The sequence below is a fragment of the Stegodyphus dumicola genome, chromosome 4, assembly GCF_044657685.1.
Source record: "Stegodyphus dumicola isolate Sdum_Otavi_A_Nest chromosome 4, ASM4465768v1".
In the NCBI taxonomy this organism is placed as follows: Eukaryota; Metazoa; Arthropoda; class Arachnida; order Araneae; family Eresidae; genus Stegodyphus; species Stegodyphus dumicola.
This window is the reverse complement of record NC_140771.1, coordinates 98,759,922-98,783,145: the sequence shown is the minus strand read 5'-3', so window position 1 is coordinate 98,783,145 and position 23,224 is coordinate 98,759,922. Positions and strand designations below refer to the sequence as shown.

General features: G+C 32.6%; 1 protein-coding gene across 1 annotated transcript in view; it reads right to left on the bottom strand.

Annotated features, from left to right (window-relative positions):
- Positions 1 to 4,992: 4,992 nt before the first annotated feature.
- The window catches only part of LOC118201210 (motile sperm domain-containing protein 2-like), a 50,621-nt gene continuing 32,389 nt past the window's right edge, over positions 4,993 to 23,224 (bottom strand). Inside the window, exons 6-8 of the mRNA XM_085815257.1 lie at positions 22,981 to 23,019; positions 12,826 to 12,950; positions 4,993 to 7,027 (exon numbers count right to left, since the gene is read on the bottom strand). Coding sequence (XP_085671383.1) covers positions 6,956 to 7,027; positions 12,826 to 12,950; positions 22,981 to 23,019 — 236 coding nt within the window. The 3' untranslated portion in view covers positions 4,993 to 6,955. The remainder of the gene's footprint in view (positions 7,028 to 12,825; positions 12,951 to 22,980; positions 23,020 to 23,224) is intronic.

Sequence of the window (23,224 nt, the reverse complement as noted above, 5' to 3'; positions counted from 1 at the left end):
TCTTTTAAAGAAACAATATTGTGATAAGTTGCTGGTACTTTATTAATGAATACCTTTCACTCTTTTCATTCTCGCTGTAAACGCGTCCTTCAGAAATTAAATTATTAAATTTCTTAACTCTTAATTTTCGTGCCATAAAAATCAGGGAAAAAAAGCAGAGAGACTGATCATAGAAGTAGGAAGTTGTGGAAATTTTGCCCCTGCATTTTGCTTCATAGTTTTTCTAAAGTTCAAGTTTACATGAATATTTTTTGTATCTGCTAATTCCGAAAAGCACTCGTATTCTAGTTGCGTAATTTTATTATTATAAATTAATTAACTTTCTAATGTTACTGTTTTATCATATGTTCCTGATCGTTGTTCCTTCAACACTGTAACCAGCTACGTGACTTTGATACTTTGTTTTACGCCTATGTCAGCAAGAATTTCATCTTGCTATTACGAACACCCAGACGTAGCTTTAGCTACCTTCCAACTACAGCTTACGGAGGTTCGCATGTTAGAATTCCGCAAAATAGAGCTCAGTAAAAAACCGGATTAAAGTAGCCAGACTTGCTTCCTGGAGGAATTTCCGATCTAATACTGCAGATACCTTTGGGTTGCTTACAAAGAAACATGCAGCTGACATATTGAAAGTAACACTAGCCTCGTATGTCACAGATCAAGTTTTTCCGGAACTTCTCCTTGCTCTGCTGTTTTCAGGAGACTACGTCAATGTCCTCGAGACATGAAACTTCAGAAGTAGCTTTGCTCCTGAACAGCGATAAGGATCGTACATATCCTTTCCCATATATGCCAGTTTGCCTTTTTCTAGCAATTGGAAATCTAGAATGAGTTATACTTTCCATTCTCAATTTTCGTCCTCGCAACACATCTGTAATTCACCCTTAACAATATTGCTTCCGTATAGGATAGTCAAAGGAGCATGCATTGCATGAACTTACCTCGACTCTCACTGCCAACAAAAATGCAGATATGCGTTTGATCGTTATTATTTCGGATATTAAAGAGCTTTCAACTCGCATTGGTAGCCTGATGTCATCAACCCAGGTACCAAAATTGATCGCATATGATGTTATCTGCAAGATCGAGCTGTGCAAATTATGCTCGACAACTTTATTGTCAAGAAATTTATGTTACGCGGTTTTTCTCAAGGTTCATGCCTGTGACCAATCCTATGAAACCTGGTTGCTAATACGGCATTTCAGTAAGCCAGAGATGTAGAAATACGCTAAACTGAGAGCCTATGCAAACGAATTTCTTTTGGTGGTTGGCAGAAGAATCGACTTGATGAGAAGAGCATAAATATGCCTAGATAAGTTTGCACAGTTGACAAAGAACATGAGCTACAAATGTCGGCTCACAAAACATAGGTGATGGTAATAATTTGCAAAGAAGTTTTAAGATAGAATCCTAATTTAAAACTTTTGGGCTTGCCTAATAAATCTGTTGCTGAATTCAAATACATGGGTGTTACTATTAATAACCGTTTATTATGGATGCCGCATTTGAATTAATTAAAGGATAAAATTAGTAGATTTATCAATACCATATACCGTACATCCATCACCCATTACTGAGGGCATGGTATCAAACAGTTACAGAGCGTATATTCTTTATGTAGCTCCTATCTGAGGAGGTAAAATGACTTCTCAAATGAGGAGAAAACTGCTCACAATACAAAGACAGCAACTTGTTACTCATATGCAGAGCATTCGTACCACAGCAGCTGCCCTTTAAGTCATTGCTGGTCATCCTCCACTTGACTTCGTAGTTTAACGAGAGGCTACGGTGGGGAGAACCATAAGACTTAATTTAGCGATTTAATCTGTAGAACGAACGTATTTTCATCCCGACTACAAAAATATCTGCCATCCGACCCATCGTAACTTACAGAAGAATATCTCCTTTGCACAACCGACAGATCTCCAACAAGATACCTCCCTGCATACAAATAACTCTATGGCAGATACAGGTATAGTTTGTGGCTTTTTCATCTAGACGGAGATCAAATTGCATCTTCTTAGAAGCAGAGACTGGGTCGCAATAATTCAGTGTACCAAACAGAATTAATAGGAATAATAGCGACGACCGCTTATTCGCAATGCAGTCCCCAGAATACAATTGTGAAACACAGTGGCTCGCTTCTTGTCTTTCCGCAATCTCAGCAGGAGGAAGCCAAATCCATTAGTTATCCAAATATATAAGCTGCTCGAGCAGCCAGAAATCATTGCGAGAAATGCTGCCAGGCCAATGAGTCCTTTCTGGAGCGACCTGTTTCATTTCCAGTCACATTTATGTAACAGCCCACCTGAAAGTATCTTCTTTCACAGTACCAGGAACTCTAGAATTCATCTGTGAAGGCAGGAGTACCCATCGGGTGATGCCAAAAATTAACACAGATTTGCAAACTAATGAAGCAACTCTCACTTAGTTTGTAAAAGTTCACGCCCCTTCCCTGTCTTATCTAAGCTGATCTGAGTTTAGTGACACTGACATATATGACTATGACGGGCTTAACAACCCCGATCACTACATATTTAAATGTCTCTTTACTTAGCATAATCATCTCAAATTATCGGCTCCTGAACAATAGACGGCTCCCACAAAGAATGCGCTCTCTAATAAGGTTGTACGGCTTAAGACTGAAAAAGCTGTGAATTACTGTGCTACATATGTGTCAGAATTTCTTATCGTTAGTAAAACTGTGACCTTTAAGAAAAGTATATGTCTTCATACATTATTTATTTAATTTTATGTATTTTGTACTAATGTTATAAGTATTATGTATTTTGTTTTATGTAATATTACGTACTTTATGTGATTTGCTTATTTTGTGTTATTATGGATGTAGTGTGCGTTATTATATAGGTCAGTGTGTCATTATACATTTTATTGTGAATATTTATTATTATACATTTCCTTTATTTCAGGTGTATTGTATTATAGTTTCTTTGGACGTTCAAATTTGTCTTAAGTACTCTTCTATGTTAATTTCTAATGCGCATTTGCATGTATCTTGACGCCAGGTAAATATCTATAACAAACATGATAATGTTCCACATAAAAATACGCGTAATGGTATGAGCCGTCATTGTAATTTTAGAAAACTGAAATTAATTATAACTATGATCATGTTATTAACGATGATTATGTTCAGTTTGTAATATCGTTGTTATGAAATGCAGCAAAATCTATGCATGTAATATTTTATGCTCTTTAATGTATCTATTTTATTCTTTTTCTTTTTTTTTCTTTTTTTTTTTTTTTTTCCTATAGCTTTCTTACCCGCTCCTACAATAAATTTTTTCACTGAGGGTACATTTAGTTCTTCATGTTGTAGAGTCATTATGATTTTTTTGAAGGCAGAAAAGATGAAAAATATGCAACCGCCTTCGCCGGGAATCGAACCACTGACCTCTGGAATACCGGCCCAGCGTGCTACCGTTACACCACGAAGGCACGCTAGGGAAGTGGGAGAAATGCCTTATATACTCCCCTTTTTAAAGGGCGACTAGGGTTTTACGGGACCTAGTCGCCAAATCCTGGGTGCGGAGAATCATCATCCACATTCCTTTTAGTTCGGGCGCCACTTGTAAAGTCATTAGGATTTTTATAGAGGCAGAAAGGATGAAACATATGCAACCGCCTTCGCCGGGAATCGAACCACGACCTCTGGAATACCGGCTAAGCGTGCTACCGTTACACCGCGAAGGCACGCTAGGGAAGTGGTATATATACCTTATAATGTCTTGACCTGCAAATAAGGACGGATGTCATCTTGGTTATGTATAGAAAAACAAAACAAAAAAAAAAAACACGAGTGATACGCAAGTAAATACGGTAGTACTTTTCCATGAAACCGGCAAAAAATGACCCATTTTCAGTCTGCTGTTGTAGACTAAAATTTAACTTTGCCTAGAAATTCGTGGAACAGTGTTTAAAATACACTTACTCATGTGCTTTCGTCAAAATTTTTCAGCAGATTGCAGTAGAACATTGCCGCTTAAGAACTGCACTTCGTTTAGCTTTCTTTGTGCACAATCCAAACACAATTGTAGCCAAATCTAAAATAGTATAGAACCCATAATCATTTGAGTCTTCCTGCTTTTATTAAACAGTTTCTAGCCATTTAGTCAAGAATTTCAATACAATATTTTCTCTAGTTATAAAATGTCGTATTTTCGGGTAATTTCTTGGCACTATCTAACAGTTTTGTGAACAGTTTGACGAAGAATGCTTCTCGAACTTACAAAAGAATTAAAAAAGTTTCGAGCTAATCTAGTGATATTAGTAATTTTGAAGTTTATTATTTTTGGAAGCCGGAGAGATGAAAAATTAGCAACCACCTTCGCCGGGAATCGAACAACGGACCTCTGGAACACCGGCCCAGGGTGCAAAACCACTACACCACGAATGCACGGTAGGAAGGCGGGAGAAATACCTTTTAAGCTATTTGCATAAAGGGAGGAATGCCTTAGTGGAGGACTTTCTAAGGGAAATTGGCTCTTGTACACGTTACACATGGAGATTATGTAATGTATATCTATGAGATTATAAAATTTTTGTGAAATGAAGTGTCTAAATCTTCGAAAAATCTTCGAAAAGCTTGTGATAGAGAAGAGGGGTATATCATCTCGTATTCTATTAATTATGTGTTCTCGATCAAAGCTTGAATGAATTATCTCAGGTCTTCGGCGTCCACATTCAGTATCTGATTCATTCTATGAACACTTATAAGACATTTCTCGTAATTACACTCTCCAACGTAGCATGAATAGTAAAAATAACAGCTTTCTACATATTTTAACTAATATGTTTACAATTAAATAAAAAAGAAGCTGCATTCGTAATTGAAATGTAAATAACTTTAAAACACTCTTAAATATTTCAGCAACCGAAATCAGATCATTTCACCAAGTGAAAATTCTAAGTGTTTCATAATTAAATGAAATCTGTATATAGTTCTGCCATACGTAAAAATGCACAAAGTGATGTTTTCAAATTTTATTTAAGAAACCACAAGTTTATAAAGTAAAAATTTCAGTATAAAACACAACATAATATTTACATAGCTCATGTATACTTCTATAGAAAAATATTGAAAAATATCAAAGTGAAATTGAACTGTCTTTAGACGAATAATTAAAGATATGGCTAGCGATATCACAATGGCTGTTCATACAAAAATTGCTTATTTTTAACTAATGACAAAATTCTTTGCTTGTTTAGAATGCTTAGTGTTATGAATTAGGAAATCTACTTTCTTTCACTGAAAATTGAAATTTTCGTTCTATTTTTTGCAAGATGATGATATTTTTTTAAAATTATTTTAGGAAACAATTTGTACTACAATTTTTTTAACAGATTCTAAAATTTATTTGAAACAGTTTGTTTTATTTGAACATGGTTACTTCAATTGGAAAATTTATCAAATGTTTTAATCAGCAAGAAATAACGTTAGTCACATCATAGACAATTTGTACATAGAAATTATGTACAAATGCTTTACAACTTCGAGTGACTCAGCTGCTAAAACTCCTGTTTACAGATATAGAAAACCATAGTCTTGACTTAAAGTCCAAGTTTTCAGAGCAGACAAACAAGAGAATGCTTGAAAGATCAGGCGGAGCTCCATAATCATTGTACGTGTTCCGGATAAGCTCCGCTTCTGACTGGTTTGGCGCATACTCTGGACACACTCAGTCATATTACAATCAGATTGATTAATCAGGCTTAAACAAAGCGCGTTTCTACGATACAAAATTACACTTAAACGTACTGAAATATAAAGCTGTAAAACATATGGCATAGAAGTATGTTTTCTTTATTTAAAATAAATATGGCACCAGATCAATAACAACACACAATATTTCGTATTTGTATAATGAGATTGAAAGCGCTTTTCAGCTTTAAATTTACATGATTAATTTGCCAAGAAATGTTGAAAAGGTCATTATTTTTAGTAATTAAAATGCGTATTATTTATACATACATCTATAAATTAAATTTCAGGTGTTTATTTCACTTTCAAAAGGAATATATTACAGTCTATCTTGTACTCAATGAAGGTATGGATCGTTGCATTAATCGGCAATAGTATTTTCTTATACAGTATAAATCTCAAATCTCCAAGGCCAGCCTAGTATAAAAGCATCAAGATATAGATAAAATAATTTCATGCTTTATTAATAATGCAGTTTTTAATGAGATTTACGAGAAAAAGAATCTTGTTTGCGTGTTTTTTATTAATCATTGTATATCTTAGCTTTATATACATATGTAGTTACAGATTTGACCTTTTAACAACATGGAAGAGAGATACGTAAAGAATAACATTAAAGTTAACATCCGTACAAAAATTACTAAATAAATGCAAATTTGGTCAATTTGTACTCAAAATGTTTTGACACTTTGAAATCTTTATTTTATAAGTCTATGAAGTACTGGTCAAGAAAAAAATTGAATTTTAATTTTATTAACGTATTTGAGAATGCATACTTTTAAAAATTATTGAAATTTAACAATTAGAAAGTTTACCGATAAGGCTTTTCTTTAATTCTGGAAGAATGTATCAGGATAAATGCTTTTCACTGAGCGACTGCCAGTAGTATGCCATTTAGTACTTTTGAAATATAAACACATCAACACACATAAGAAAGCGACTTGCAGTATACGAAAATTACATCATCATCATACAGTAATAAATATGAATACAAATATGTAATTAAAAATAATGTAACAAATTCCTGTTTAGGATAATAGAAACAGCAACAGAATCATGTTCACGATAACAACGACACTTGCAACAAATTCATTTTAAGTGTAATATTAAATACAGTGACTAAGTAGACCAGAAAAGTACTAGTAATTTTCACAGTTACTATTTACACGCACAGAATACATAACTAAGGAATAATGTTCTTCACCGCATTAAGTTCTTTCCGAAGAAGCCTTAGATGCTTATCTCATTGTCACTTTCAAAGTCATCTGCTACACCTTCTTTGGGTTCGTACAATTTTGTGCACTAAGGGAAAAGAAAAGAGATATTAATATACATCAAAATAAGATTGTTAATTAGAATTAGCTAGTTAGAAAAGAAACTTCTTATTTAGAGAGGTTTTAATAAATGAAGATGTGTTAAATTAAACTAATTTATTTTTCATTCTTTCGCTTCCATTTTGCAATTATTTTGATTAAAATATACAGTTGTACCTCAGCATACGTCTGCTTTGACATATAACCAACTTCGTATACGTCTTGTTTGCGCTGCTTATTGGACCTTGCGCACAAATCGAAAATCAGAGACACTTGCTGACAAAAAACACTCATCGCTGGATGTGTAATAGTAGTTTGAATAATTTAGTGGCAGTTCCGCATAAAATCGTATCTTCTTAATTATTTTCAGGAAACTTCGAACCGCGATTTGAGTTATTAATTTTCTTTATAAAATGTTAAGCTACTGGACTGTAATAATATAGATTTTAACAAAAGTATAAACTCGGATGAATTATCTCAGAAAAAAGGTGCGACTTTTAAATTCAACTGAATTACAAACTTAATATCGTGACGAGAAGATTGAACATGACTGCTGTCATTCCACGTGGAAACGGACGGGTTGAACGCATGCAGGGTATTTTGATTTCTTAACCAAGTTATCCTTGCATAATCCAGAAAAGTGGTTTAAACCCGTTGCATCTGCAAAGAATCATCAGTAGCACTACATCCCAAACCACCAACTTCAAACCTTTGAATCTACTTTTTTGGCATTAAGATGAAATATAAAGAAGGCATCGAAATGAAGCAAATTACTAGAAGAGGAGCTCTCTCAATATACCTTACAAGAGAAAGAAAGATTACTTGACGAAACTGACAACAGCATTCTTAAAAATTCATGAAGAAAACAGACATCACTATAGCACCAATATATTTTAAAGTTCAATATCTTTATAACTGGAATATGAGTGTAAAAGTTTGTATACTTATTACAATATCCTTAATAATGTATTTGCTACTTTTATTTTACATCCCAAATATTTTTAAATAAAATGCTTTATCTGCCATCCACATGAAATTGTTATACGTACTATGTTCAGTATATGTAAACTGATCATTCTTTTAACAATTTTTAATAGAAAATAACGCACAATTAAAAGGATTTAAGTTAAAATAGCAGAATTGTATATGTATATTTTTTATTTTCGTTAACTTCACAGAGATTATTTTTTAATAATTAAAGATAACTTCTAAAATCTTAAGGCGACAGATGTAGCAGTTGCTCATTTTAAATTCACTTAGGGTTTATATAGTTGGTCAGTTTAAAAAAAAAATCTGACCAATGACTTCGCTGAGAATTCGTGCGCACGAGCAACACAATTGTAGTTATAAGAAATCTTAAAGGTACAATACCCTCAAATTACGTAAATGCATATTATTTTCTTAATAAAGAAATATAAAAATGCATTGAAAAAATTAAAGTTTGTAAGTTTCCATAATTATATATTTTAACAATATTGCATGCATATTAGTAATGGTTAAAGATTGCGGTGGCTAGCCTTTAGATGTTTCTTTAAGAGTGAAATTAATTTCACGTAAATTTTCTAAACTAAATTCGGAATAAAACTAGTAATACTACTACACTAGGTACCGCAAGAAATACTAGCTATACCGTTATGGCAAGAATATATACTACATAAAATCATGTAAATAAATCATAGGGCACTTCTGACAGGCTCTGCGAAGTGTCATTTCTTGCCCAAAACTGGTTACACCTCCTAGAAAATTTCATGTTGCCATCGAGATGATGTGCTACTTTTGTTGCTTTGTGTGTATTACACAAATGCTACTTACTTCTGCAGAACTGTTATACGTAAGTGTCATATCACCAGTTGGATTGAAAAAATTTTGTTTGGTATACGCTATTTGTTTGGAATATAATTCGAGTTCGATGAGTCACGACTGGCGAACTACCCTTGTCTAACTTGTGGGGCTTTAGTTAAGTTTATTAACAGTTAATTTTATTTTGGAAGCAACCTTTCCTATATATCTTGTTTTATTAGAGTAGAAAGCTTCTATTTAAGCTAATGTCTGAGTTACTTCAAAAAGAGCGCGTTCTACCTTTCGGCCACGTTGTTCCTCTGCTACATCACCATGTTATTTTACCGCCGTGCATATAAATAGCCGGTTAGTCTACGTTGGTGGTACGGCCAAGAGCCAACTACGCGTTTAAATATATACTCGTATGTGTAGCTTCGGCTGATAATTCAACTTAGGATTTTTTTTATTTTAAGTTTCTGTTTTGAGTTGCCACCAAAAGTATTGACGAGACCCTGTAAGTACCAGGAGTGCCAACTGTATATATTGTTTTTGAGTTGAATAAAAGGGGATTTTCACCCTTCCTAGATGTGGTCACTGATACATTTGAACTTAGCAAAAAGTCGCTTCATTTTTAAAGTCAAGATCTAACCTTCCAAGTAACTTTCATTTAATTAGAATCTTACAACCGTTTTTGAGACAAAATTCTATGACAGCCCATAAGCGTCAGTAGCCTTCTGCTACTATTTAGTAAACAACCAGCGTTATAACTGTGAATTTCAAATGCTTTTCCTTTTTTTTCACGCAAATATTTTGTAAATTCAATAACAGAGAGTTCTATTAATGTTAATCATTAGACTGAAGCAACAAAGAAAATTGCTAGGATCACCATGGAAGTGAAAAAAGAGATTGTTGAAAAGTATAACGATGGCGTACGCATCCGACACTTCGCTATTGCGTAGATGTGCCGAAAACGATCATGCCTCCGATTCTAGAAGCAAGACGCTATTTTATCGAGCAACGCAGCAAAATATGGGTGAAATCGATTAACAAACACAGATCAGAGACATTACAGCATAGTGAAAAATTAGTTTTGATTTGAATAGCAGAAAAACATTTATGCACAGCTTTATGTAAGATATATATTTCGCCCACTACATTTCAGTATTAAGCAATATTATAATAATAACAATAGAATTTTTTATAAGAAAGGATTAATTATTTGCCTTTATTTCTTATTGGAGGAGTTCGTTTGGTATACGTTCAGTCTGGTGTACGTCCAGGGATCTGGAATGGATTAATGACGCATACCGAGGTGCCACTGCATCTGCTACATTTTGTTTCATATCAGAAATTTAAAATATGCTTTTTTTTAGCCGGCGAATTGTGAGAATCATTTAATTATGAAACAAAAGATAATGTTTAAATTTTACATTTCAACACCCTTTTCGAAAAATTAATTTTTAATGAATTCAAATTAGAAAAGATACACGCAAATATAAATTTAAAATCTGACAAAAACAGAAATGATATTAAGCTTTTTTGTTATCCTATACCAGTGATGGCGAACCTACGGCACGCGTGCCACAGTCGACACGCAGAGTCTCATCAGCCGGCACGAGACTAAAATATTACTTCCTTAATCAATAATCACAATAAAATAATACTATGTCATTTAATAAGTGCTTTAGTCTGTTCTTGAAGGTTTCACTTAGTTATTTATATTTACTTACAGTACTTTAACACCAACCACAAGATTGTTGCCGGACTTGATGAAGCTGAACGGAAGGTGTATATTAAAAGGAAACTGAGGCATTATAATTACCAGAAAGTTGGTTTTTGCATTTATCTTTCTAAAATAAACTATTTAACAACGGCCAGCTTTCAAATTTTATTGTGCCTGGCTAAACTTGGTAAACCGCTCTCCGATGGAGATTTAATCAAAGAGGTTTTGGGCACGCCGGCCCCCCAAAAGGTTCGCACCACTGTCCTATATCATTCTTCCATAAATTACAAAATTCAGAAGTTCAACTTTCAGATCATTTTCTCAAACATCAGTTAATATCGTTCCTCGATTTTTAAACTTCTCATCGCTGACGTTACTCCTTCAGGAATTTAGGAATTTATAGCATACGAGTATTTGTCGGTATGATTTGATATACATCAGCCCAAACTGAAAAAGAGTTAAAATTTCTCTTCAAGGAACATGAATTTTATGTTCTAATTAGAGAAATAATCAAATCTTCCATTGCTAAATATAGTTCAGCATTAAATCACAGTTTTGATTTTGGTTCTGTAAAAATTATCCACTTGTTAAAGTTTCTTCATTAGGGAAATTGGATTTCCTTGAAGATTTTCACATTCCCAGAAGTTTATCTTCTTTATTTAATGATATTAATTCCATTCCAGCTTTCGGAATTCTGATATTTTTGTTTTTCAGGTTTCATTATTATTTTTCTTGACGGATCGCTGCTTGTTTATTTTTGCTTTGCTTCATTTATTGTTTTCAATATTAAACAGTTGCCATTCCTCCCCATTTTGCAAATCCTTTTTTTTATTTCTGGAACTTTTGTTTGATCTGGAAGAAGTGGAACTTATGTCTGATCACCCTGTAAGCTAATATAGTTCTGTTCAAAGACTGCGTCAGAATACGGTTTTCTTTTTAATTGGCCAAATTTTAAATTTCCAGTGTTGCTATTATGAATAATAAAAGAAGTCATTCCCACTTTGGCATAATTTAAAATTATGGTAAATGAAGCCGGGTAGGAACATGTCGTAATGAATCATCGATGAATGTCATATTCGAAGTTAATTTCTAAAATATTTAATTTGTTAAATTTTTGAATAAGTTAACTTTATTGAATGAAAACAAAATTTTCTTAACATAAATTAGTACTTTTCAAGCTCAGATATTTTTTTCTATTATGTGGCCTAATTTCAAACGTTCGTAGAGAAATATATATTAAATATATAAATATATATTAAGAGAAATATATATTAATATTTTTGTTCCAGTTATATCATGTATTTCCGCTCTTTGGAGGTATATCCGCTTGATATTGATTTAAAATTTATTATTAAGTGATAATTTTCTCTGCATAGTCAGTCGTGCTTGCTTCTTTTAAGCTTTAAGATATGCTGCAATAAAATTATTTTACTTAGTTCTAAAATTACAATATTGTTTTCATTATTTAAGAACTCAAATTATTAATCGTCATTAATTGTAAACGATAACTTATTCTCGCTCACATTTTAATTTATATGCAAATGTTAATTATAATTTAGAAAATGTTAATTTGTCTTGCTGTTTATTTTCTAATAATAGTCAACAAAACGCCAAAATATTCATTGCATTAACTTATTTACTATTTGTAGATATTATAAAGAAAGTTTTCTAAAGGAGGGATGTTAAGCTTTCTTTCCAAGATGAAATTAAAAAAGTTATTTAAAATATTTTTATTAGAAATAATTATCTCTTGTAAAAATAATGTTGTCTTTCATTTTATTGCTGTTGGGGGGGATATATTTTTTGGTTCAGAAAGATAAAAACCTTCCCACCGAGTATAAAAAGATAAGCACAATTTATGCCTCATTACATCACGAATTCGGAAGACATCATGAAAATGAATATATGTTTTGCAAATTTGGATTGTTTTCAAAACATTACGGATAGTTACATAGGCATATTATCTATAATTTCTTTAATAGTACAAATCTCAACATATGACATAGGCATATTATCTCTAATTTCTTTAATAGTACGAATCTCAAATACTTAATATATAACTGAGTTTTAATAGCATATGATGAAACTTTCATCAGCTATTCAAGACTTAATTATAAGCTTCCATACGCTATTAAGGCACCATTAACGTTTTCATTTGTCTAGCATTAAAAATGTTCTTTTTTGCAGTCTGTTTTTTATCCAGAAATCTTAAGAAAAGTTTTTTCATGCATATATGTGTTTATATATCATAAGTCACTATCAAATAAACTCATAATTTCACTTACCGTTCCACCTAAAGCTGGAGGTAATTGATCCTTGTTCATGTATTCTCGGATAGATTTATAGTCAACGAAGCATATTTTTCCAACATATTTTTCTGGTATCCACTGTTTAACAATTTTCCAGAAAGCTGAAAAAAAAATGTTAGAAATTGGAAAACTTATGCAAAAATCAGATATTGGCACATTTTTATTAAGCAACAATAAAACAAAATAATTAGAAATGCAGGAATTATATTCTTACCATTCTTAATAATAATATTGTAGGATTTATATTGTTGTAGATAACTTGATATTAGATTGATTAGGGAATGCACCAATTCACTTTTTTAATCGTGACCTGCTGCGTAGTTGACTGGATATTGCAGTGTAGTATAAGATTTGATGGAATTTTCGAAGAAGAGCGACCAGCTTGACAATTAAACATGATTTATTTTTGGATGAGGAATTTCTTAGCGCAGATTCTCTTATAGCTAAAAAATTAAGGATGTTAAAACCGCCCCGCAATTTTAAATAAGCAAATACATTGAATCTCACACAGGGGAGACTAGCGACACATTGCCAGCAGGAAGGAGAAGTGATGAAAGAGTTGCAGAAGAGAGTGCGTAGTCAGTCGCGGTACTACTTATAAATAGTACCGCGACTGACTAGGCACAGTCTTTGATCCTGCGAAGCGATTGGGCAGATATTTACAGCAATGCGAATACTGCAAGGAAATTGCATGAAGATACCTTAAAGGGGATATGCTTTAATTGAAAATTAGTAACTTAACTGTGTGTTGTTAATTTGTTAATTTGGGTGTGTTGTAATTTCTATTTAGTTTTAATTTGTTAATAAATTTCCATTATATTTTTATAATATATAGTATGTGTTACAGGCAAGGTATGAAATCCGGTATTCTATGTAATACCTGATCATTTTATAGAATGCCGAAAACTGACCGGCAATGTATGAAAAGCTGAAGCATTTCACGCATTGCCTAGGCATTCTATCGAATACCAAATGACAAACCGGCAAAGTATGATATACATTTCCGTATTATATACAATGAATACGGAAAGTATGAAATACATCTTCGTATTCTATATAATGCCAAGGGAAAATATGTAATAATTCGTGCAATATATTGGCAGTTGTAATGGGAGTGATACAGAACAGTTTCTACGGACTTCGAATTTCTGCAAAATTTTAAAACAAATTATATGCGAGAGCACAGTTCATTTTATGTTCTAAGAACTTGCTTAAAATTGAAGTGATTCCTGACTACGAAATTCCTCTCTGGTCAGTTGCAGTTTCTCAATTCAATGGAAGTGTCTAAGGATTCGTCAAGTTTACATGTTCAAAGGACCAAAATATGATATGTCTGAATATGATAATAAAATATGATTATGTGGAAAAAATAATGAAGTATATGCAAATGTCATTCAAGCCTACCATATGTTGCAACAAATAGGTTAATTCTAATTTCTGATATTTTACATGAAGATTTTGTTTTCTTTAATGAGAAAGGCATAAATTGGCTTAGTACAATTTTCTTTATGTATTTTGAATAAAAATTTTTTGATGGCATACTTTCATTATTTTTTCAAAATTTGTATTTTCGAGGAATGAATGTTTATTTTTCAAAATATCATTTATATGTTTGAGGAATGAATGTTTATTTTCCAAAATATCATTTGTATGTTTGATGAATGAACGGCTATTTATCACGACTTTTTTTTTTTTTTTATATATTTTGCCTTAAGAGCATTTGCTATTCTATAGAATGCCCAGATAATTCTCATATTTCATACTTTTCCTAAAACAGCCAGGCATTCTGTAAAATACCTAGGTATTCTAAAGAATGTCGGCGTTTCATACTTTTACGGCAATATATGCAAAAATGCGGCGGTTTGGAGGGCGGATAAGAACGAAAGACAAAGGTTTAAATTCTAATGCATTACATTACTCGCTCACATTGATTTCTGACCTTATGTGTCCTTCAGAAAGTTGAGCGAAGAATTTAAAAAATCCTTCAAAAGTGGCTTCATATTACGCCGAATTCCATAAAACTGAAAATCTGTAAACAAAATATGCATTATTTGAAGGCTAACTGAGTAGAGTTTTATATCCCGCTGCTGCTGGATTAATCTAACACTGCTATAAAATTAACTCTCCGCTGCACGTGTAGTTAGCTTCAAGGACACTCGTATTTGGAACCGGATTCTACAACCGTGTGTTGACCCTGATGCCATTCTAGAAAGTTTCCAAATCTCAAATTGTAACCATTCGTTATTTGCGACCGAGGGCAATATTTTGATACTTAATCTGCAGTAAAATCACGTTCTTGTGTTAAAACATATTTCCTATACAACTAATAAATACTAGCTTCATACTCAAGGCTAGCTAAAGGCGTAGGCACAGAAAAGTTTGCTGCTTGCAATCAGTTTGGTATATAGCTAATAGTCAGTAATTGACGTGGTCATTTTGCTGCAGGTTTTTTGAACCAGAACAAGAACAGTAATGAAAGCGCATCATAAACATTTCACAAGACAACCAAACTAAGCAACATTTTACATTATAAAATATGTGATGAATTTTTTAACAGCTTTAGAATTATTTAATTGGATTTTTATTTTTTTCATACCTGTGAGAATGAAAATAATCTAATTTTGGCTTTAAATAAATTGTAAATTGAAAATAGTAAATTTGTATAGGAAACTTAAATGCAAACATCCTTCGAATCGTAAACAAATTTTTTAACGATTGTTAAAAGCAAACTTTTGATAGCATGAAAAGTGTGTTATAAATGCAACATGTATGCGAGCATATTTTTTTGTAAAAGACTTCGAATTGCTGCAGCTACATAGTTCTTTGTGCAAAACGAAAAATAACGTGACACAAAAATGATACTCTAAAGCGACATCTTTGCTTTTGGATTTATTCCTGGATTTAGTTGTTTCGTTTATCTCTGGAAAGAGAGCGATACATTTCGGTTAATTAGTATTTAAGTACAGTTTCCAGGAGTGCTTTATATAAAATAAATACTAAAACATAATATAATGTTATGTATTACATATGTTTACGTTGCAAACAGCGTAAATTCCTTTTGCTTTTCTTTCTTTAGTTTTGAACTTTATGTGTGGCAACAAGATAATTGATTGATAGAATTGTGTCTGTGACAGCCATGTAGAATGGCTCGCTTATTTTGTATCAATTATTTTGCATCGCTGACAAGTGTAATTTAATAAAAGTGTAGGAATACAGTCCATTTGTTGATTGATTACAGTTTGTGAAACATATTAATTTAATAGAAAACATATTGTTGGTCAAAAGTCTAGCCGGAGAGCTAGTGAAGATAGTGACTGTTCTAAGTGTATTCTAACAACGCAAATATGCAGATGGTTTGTGAAAATTATCCACTTTGTGAGGTAAGTGGATTTTGAACAAAAATTCGTTTAATTTGTTGTTAAATTTTAAGAACAATGTTGTAATACAACATAGAATTCGATTTCATTTTAATAATAGTGTTAAGTGATTTAAGAACAATTTCTGTTTTTGAATTGATCAATTATGAGTGAACTTATAACTTTTAAAACAAAAAGAGCGGTCTTACGCAGGAGTGTTACTAATTATGTAAAGAAAATTGAAACTATTTTAACTGCAGATAAAATTAATTTAATAGAACTAGAGGAATGTGTCGAATTATTGAAACAAAAAGAAACTGAGTTAAGGAAGCTTGATTCTGAAATCGAAAGTTTAATTACAGATACTAAAGAATTAGAAGACGAAATAGATAATGTTCAGGAGTACACAGATAAAATTTATTTGTGGAAATTTAAAGGTGAAAAAATATTAAAAAATCAAAATAATAAAAATAATTCTAATAGTGTAATTTTAGAACAGGTTCTTGACAATATTAAATTACCCAAGTTAACATTGCCGACTTTTGGTGGTAATATTACAGAATGGATAGCTTTTAAAGATCTTTTCAGTGCTTGTGTAAGAAATAATACAAATTTATCTAATGCTCAAAAATTGCAGTATTTGAAGGCTTCGTTGAAAGGTGAAGCATATCGCATTATTCAAACCATTCAAATTTCGGATTGTAATTTTGAAATAGCATGGAATCTGTTAGACGAAAGATATTCAAATAAGAGAGAACAAATTTTTGCATATATTAAACGTTTTTTAAGTTTACCAACTATTCAAAATGAATCAGCATTTGCTATTTTAAATTTAGTTGACAATATTAATGAAATAATTCGTTCTTTAGAAGTATTGAATCAAACCATTGATAATTTTGGTGACACTTTAATGACTTATTTAACTTTGCAAAAATTAGACCCTGCTACAAAATTATGGTGGGAACGTCAGTTAAAATCTAATGAAATTCCAAAACTTTAATTGAATTCCTAAAAAACTATGCAAGAACACTTCAAAATAGCAAATCAACAAGTAATAAGGTACCTAAATCTGTGTTTCAAAATAAGAATAATGTTCTGGTTGCTACTTTGGGTTGTGGTTATTGTAAAGAAGATCATAGTTTAGCCAAATGTTCGAAATTTCTAAATTTATCGGTTCAGCAAAGGATAGATTTTGTAAAATCTAATCGTTACTGTTTTAATTGTTTATCTAATATGCACTTGCTCAAAAAATGCAAGAGTTTAAATACATGTCAACATTGCTTTAAGAAGCATCACAGTATTTTGCACATTGTAAATAATTCAAAGAATAAAACTCAGTTAAACAGTATATCTCCGCCTACGCAATCTATCATTAAAAGAGATGAATTAACGAGTCCTAAGGACGTTTCAGCCACAGTTTGTGCCTCTCATTATGATTCGAATGCAAAGGGTAATCAAACCAGTCACATTTTATTGTGTACTGCTTTAATAAAAGTTCAAAATTCTAAGCAACAATTTGTGAAGTGTAGATGTTTATGTGACACTGGATCTCAGAGATCATTTATTTCAAGGGATTGTGTGAAGAAATTAGAATTACGAGTGAAAGATAATTCCATTTCTGTATCATGTCTAGGAGAATTTAATACTATAAGTAATGGGGAAGTCGATTTAGTATTCACTTCTCATTTTAAAAGTGATATTCGTGTATCAACATCAGCGTTTGTACTGGACAAGGTGACAGATAACATTCCCTATGTATCTTTGCCATCAATCATCTTCGATAACTTGAGTGATTTACAATTAGCTGATCCATTATTTTACAAGTCACAACCAGTTGACATTTTATTTGGAGTAAATGTATTTCTGCATTTAATGACGGGAGAAATTGTCAAACGTGGTCCTGATCTACCATTTGCTCTAAATTCGAGGTTGGGATGGATAATTTCGGGTACTACAAATTTTGAATCTACAAATTTTGAGCCAGTATATGTAAATCATTTGAATACAAACACAGATGAGTTAGTAAATTCTTTCTGGGAGTTAGAAAAGTTTCCAAATGTACAACCTTTAACAAATGAAGAAAAACTCTGTGAAGAACATTTTAAAAACTCGCATTTTAGAGACACATCAGGTCGTTATTCAGTTGCATTACCATTCAAACATAATAGAGATATTCTAGGTGACTCCCGTGAAGTGGCGTACAGAAGATTTCAATACTTGGAGAAGAGGCTGTTATCTATGAAAGAAATTTATAACCAGTATATTCAGTTTATGAAAGAGTACTTTTCACTAGAACACGTAGAATTAGTGCCAGACACAGATTATGAATTAGAGAATAAACACTATTATATCCCACATCACTTTGTGTTGAAGGACTCTAGCTTAACAACAAAATTGAGAGTTGTTTTCGATGCGAGCGCTAAAACAACCACAGGTGTTTCTTTAAATGATACACTAATGATAGGCCCAAAAATACAAGATGATTTAATTTGTATTTTACTAAGATTTAGACTTCATAACATTGCAATAACCGCTGATATTAAAATGATGTACAGACAGATAAAGGTTCATGAAAAAGATAGAGATTTTCAGAGAATATTATGGAGAGATAGCCCATATAAGCAAATACAAGTTTGTCGTTTGAAAACAGTTACATATGGAACTGCAGCTGCTCCATATCATGCAACCAAAGTGTTGAGTCAGTTAGCGATTGATGAAGGATTGAACTTTCCAAAGGCAAAGAATATAGTTTTAAGAGATTTTTATGTTGATGATATGTTAACTGGTGTAAAAGATAGTTCGGAAGGTATTGCATTGATAGACGAATTGCAACATCTGCTAAAAAGTGGTGGCTTTGAGCTTCACAAATGGTCGACAAGTGAACCGTCGTTGTTAAAAACCTCTGGCTTAACAAACACAGATAGTGACAATATTCATCATGTAATAGAAGACAAACCATTGAAAGTTCTGGGATTGGAATGGCATCCGGACAATGATGAATTCAAATGTTATGTCGGTGTAATAGAGTATCAAAGTGTTCCGACTAAAAGAATTATTTTGTCATTCGTAGCAAAACTATTCGATCCATTGGGGTGGATAGCTCCGTTTGTAATTCTCGCTAAAATGATCCTTCAGCAATTGTGGAAATTACAGTTATCATGGGATGATCCTGTAACAGAAGAGATTGATCGAAATTGGAGAAATCTATGTAGAGAAGTTAAACTTTTGAATTCTATAAATATACCTAGGAAAATTCTGCTACCTGATTATTTTCGATGTGAACTTCACGGATTTTGTGATGCGTCTGAAAGAGGTTATGCAGCAGTTATTTATATCAAAACTTGCAATAACTCTGACATTAATGTTAAACTCGTAACAGCTAAAACTCGTGTAGCACCATTAAAATCTATTACGATTCCAAGACTGGAATTATGTGCAGCAGTGTTATTGGCACGCTTAATTCAGTCTGTAAAAGCTGCATTAGTTATAAATTTTGATTTAGTGCAAGCTTGGAGTGATTCACAAATCGTGTTGTCATGGCTAAGGTCAGATCCTAAAAAATGGCAAGTATTCGTATCCAATAGAGTTTCTGAAATACAATCCATCTTACCACCTGAGAACTGGAGTCATGTTGATGGAAAGGAAAATCCAGCTGATTGTGCTTCACGTGGATTATTTCCTGCAGAACTATTATCTCATCAATTGTGGTGGAATGGTCCTTCTTGGTTAAAGTGCAGTGAGATTGCCTTATCTAAAAATATTCTTATAGATGAAGAGGCATTACCAGACGCACGTAAAACAGTCTCATTTGTAGTTTCTGAACCTGTACAGGAACTTGCTATTATATCAAATATATCTTCATTTCCAAAGTTACAACGCATATTTGCTTGGATATTAAGATTCATATCGAATTCTAAAGTAGCATATCTAGAAAGAAATACGTCTTTTTTATCTAGTAATGAAATTCGAGCTGCAGCTTTCTGTATTGTCCGAATAATACAGCGATTTCACTTTTTTAAAGAAATTCAATGTTTGGAGTTGGGAAAGGACTTACCTACAAACAGCAATTTCCTTAGCTTGTGTCCAATTTTAGATGACAACAAAGTGTTACGTGTAGGAGGAAGACTGAAAAATGCGCAACTATCAGAAAATGAAAAACATCCAATCTTATTACCTTCAAAACACAATCTGACAGAAATCATAATTAGACACTTTCATGTCAAATATCTTCATGCAGCACCGGAACTTCTTCTATCTTTAATTAGACAGCAATTTTGGATCATAGCTGCTAGATCTGCTATCCGAAAAGTAGTGAAATCTTGTATTACGTGTTGTAAACTTAGAGCTAAAACTGCAAGTCAAATAATGGCTGATCTACCGGAATCTAGAGTAACACAATCACGACCATTTCATCGAACTGGAATAGATTTTTCTGGACCGTTCATGATTAAACATCGTGCAGGACGTGGACAAAAATCATTTAAATATTACGTATGCTTATTTGTGTGTTTTGTAATCAAGGCAGTACATCTTGAAGTGGTAGAAGATTTGTCAACAAAGGCATTTTTAAGTGCATTGAAACGATTTATTGCGAGAAGAGGGAAACCATTTGAGATTTATAGTGACTGCGGTACTAACTTTAAAGGTGCAGACAAAGAAATCAGAAAATGTTTTTTGCAATGTAAGCAAAATCAAGAAATTCACAAATTTTTGTCTTTAGAGGAAATAAAATGGATATTCAACCCGCCATCATCTCCCCATTTTGGTGGACTATGGGAATCGGCAGTAAAGTCAATGAAATTACATCTAAAAAGGACTGTTGGTGATACTGTGCTGACCTATCCGGAATTTCAGACCTTGATAGCGCAGGTTGAGGCTTGTCTCAACTCTAGGCCATTGTGTCCAACATCGGCTGATCAAAATGATTTAACTGCATTAACACCTGGTCATTTCCTAATAGCAACGTCTTTAACTGCCATACCTGAACCAGACTTAAATTATAGTTCCTTCAATCACATTGACAGATGGCATGTGAGACAGTTTATTTTTCAGCACTTCTGGAAAAGATGGAGTCGAGAATACCTGTCTCAGCTTCAACAAAGACCTAAATGGCAAAAAAGTCAAAACAATTTAGAAGTCAATGACTTAGTCCTCATCAAAGAAGACAACCTTCCGCCTCTTAAATGGAGGTTAGGGAGAATAATTGCTGTTCATCCGGGCTCAGATCAAAGAGTCAGAGTTGCTAGTATTAAAACTGGTCATGGTGTCATAAAACGACCAATCGTGAAATTGTGTCCTCTTCCTATTCAGACTAAAAAACTATGAACTGCTTCGCATATAATATTTTGTATTATTTTTCTTATGTTTATCTTTTATTACAGACTAAGAAGTTTCAAAATGCTCTAACTGTTGAAATCCCCTGGGATTTCAACGAGGGCCAGGATGTTTATGTGAGTATCGTTTGCTTCATTTTATTGTTGCAAACAGCGTAAATTCCTTTTGCTTTTCTTTCTTTAGTTTTGAACTTTATGTGTGGCAACAAGATAATTGATTGATAGAATTGTGTCTGTGACAGCCATGTAGAATGGCTCGCTTATTTTGTATCAATTATTTTGCATCGCTGACAAGTGTAATTTAATAAAAGTGTAGGAATACAGTCCATTTGTTGATTGATTACAGTTTGTGAAACATATTAAGTGTAAAGAACAGTAAGATTATTGTTTAAATTAACCAGTTATTATTAGTTTAAGCTTTTACTATAAATTATCCTTTCTTTTTCCTCATCAGAATGTAAATGAGTTAAATAGTATTTAAACTGAGGCTTTCGGATTAAGACAGAGCGTGTTTCTGGCCTGCGTTACTTTTAGTTCCCGCTCGCTGTGATAAACTGTAATAATCCGGCTTAGCAATTATACCGCTGCCGACATTTGAATTTGATACGCCGGTAGAGTTACTGAGTCAGCTTAATAAGATTTAAATTGCGTAGTCTTTGACTACTAGTCCACGTTTTAACTTGAATTTGAATGTTAATTTAGTTGCATCACCACGTGGTGTGGTTGATATTGTTTAGCAAGAACGTGCACTTATGTTCTCTAAGTTCTATTTAAATAAAAAATAATGTATTTAAAATTTATTTATTTATTTTAATTTTAATTTTATTTAAAAATTTTATTTAAACCTTCTCATGGTTTGTAGTTACTTTTCACATAGCGATAATTCACTTCATGTCTGATGGGAACAGTAGTTTCATATCAAGTAAAACCTCATAAAAGGTAATGCAAAACGAAACAATAATTTTTTTCGCTAAGCGGAATTTTCTCCTTTCATGTCTTAACAGTGGATGATAAACTGAATTTTCAAATCATTTGGTTCTGAAAACTTCCTTAAAAACAGATTTTTAATACTTATTAAAAATTAGTAAGCAAAATCGTGTCACCGTTGGAAACAGACTTTTACCTTTCATCAAAAAGTCAACTTGCGAAACCGCGATAATTTTTTGCAAAGCTAATATGTCTAATCAACTATAAAGCATTTAGATACCTTCAAACGCGTTCTTTATTTTTAACTAAGTTTTGTTTTGTCACAGATACTCACTGCGAATGACATGCATTAAAAATCTCATTAGAAAATTAGACACATGCAATTCATTTTTTTAAAGGCTCCATTATTTTTCAAGTTCAAAAACATATCATTTGATGTCTCTGATCTTTCAAAATTATCTTTGACTGTTTAGTGAAAGGAGTTGAAAAGAATAAGAATAAAACACAGATCATACCTGACAGGTACCAAGGCATGTTGTATACCATGAAGAAACCTAGAAAAAGAAAAACAGATCGTTAGTGGGATAGCACCTCGAAGGTCACGTATATTTCTCAACCCGATGCAACTTGGAATAACAGCTTTTCTTTTTTTCTCTGACGTTTATTTTTAAGATCGGTTTCCAGATAAATGACTGTATTAATAAACGATTGATATTTGGCTATTTTTCCCAGTCCTTTTCCTGTTTTTTTAAACGGCAA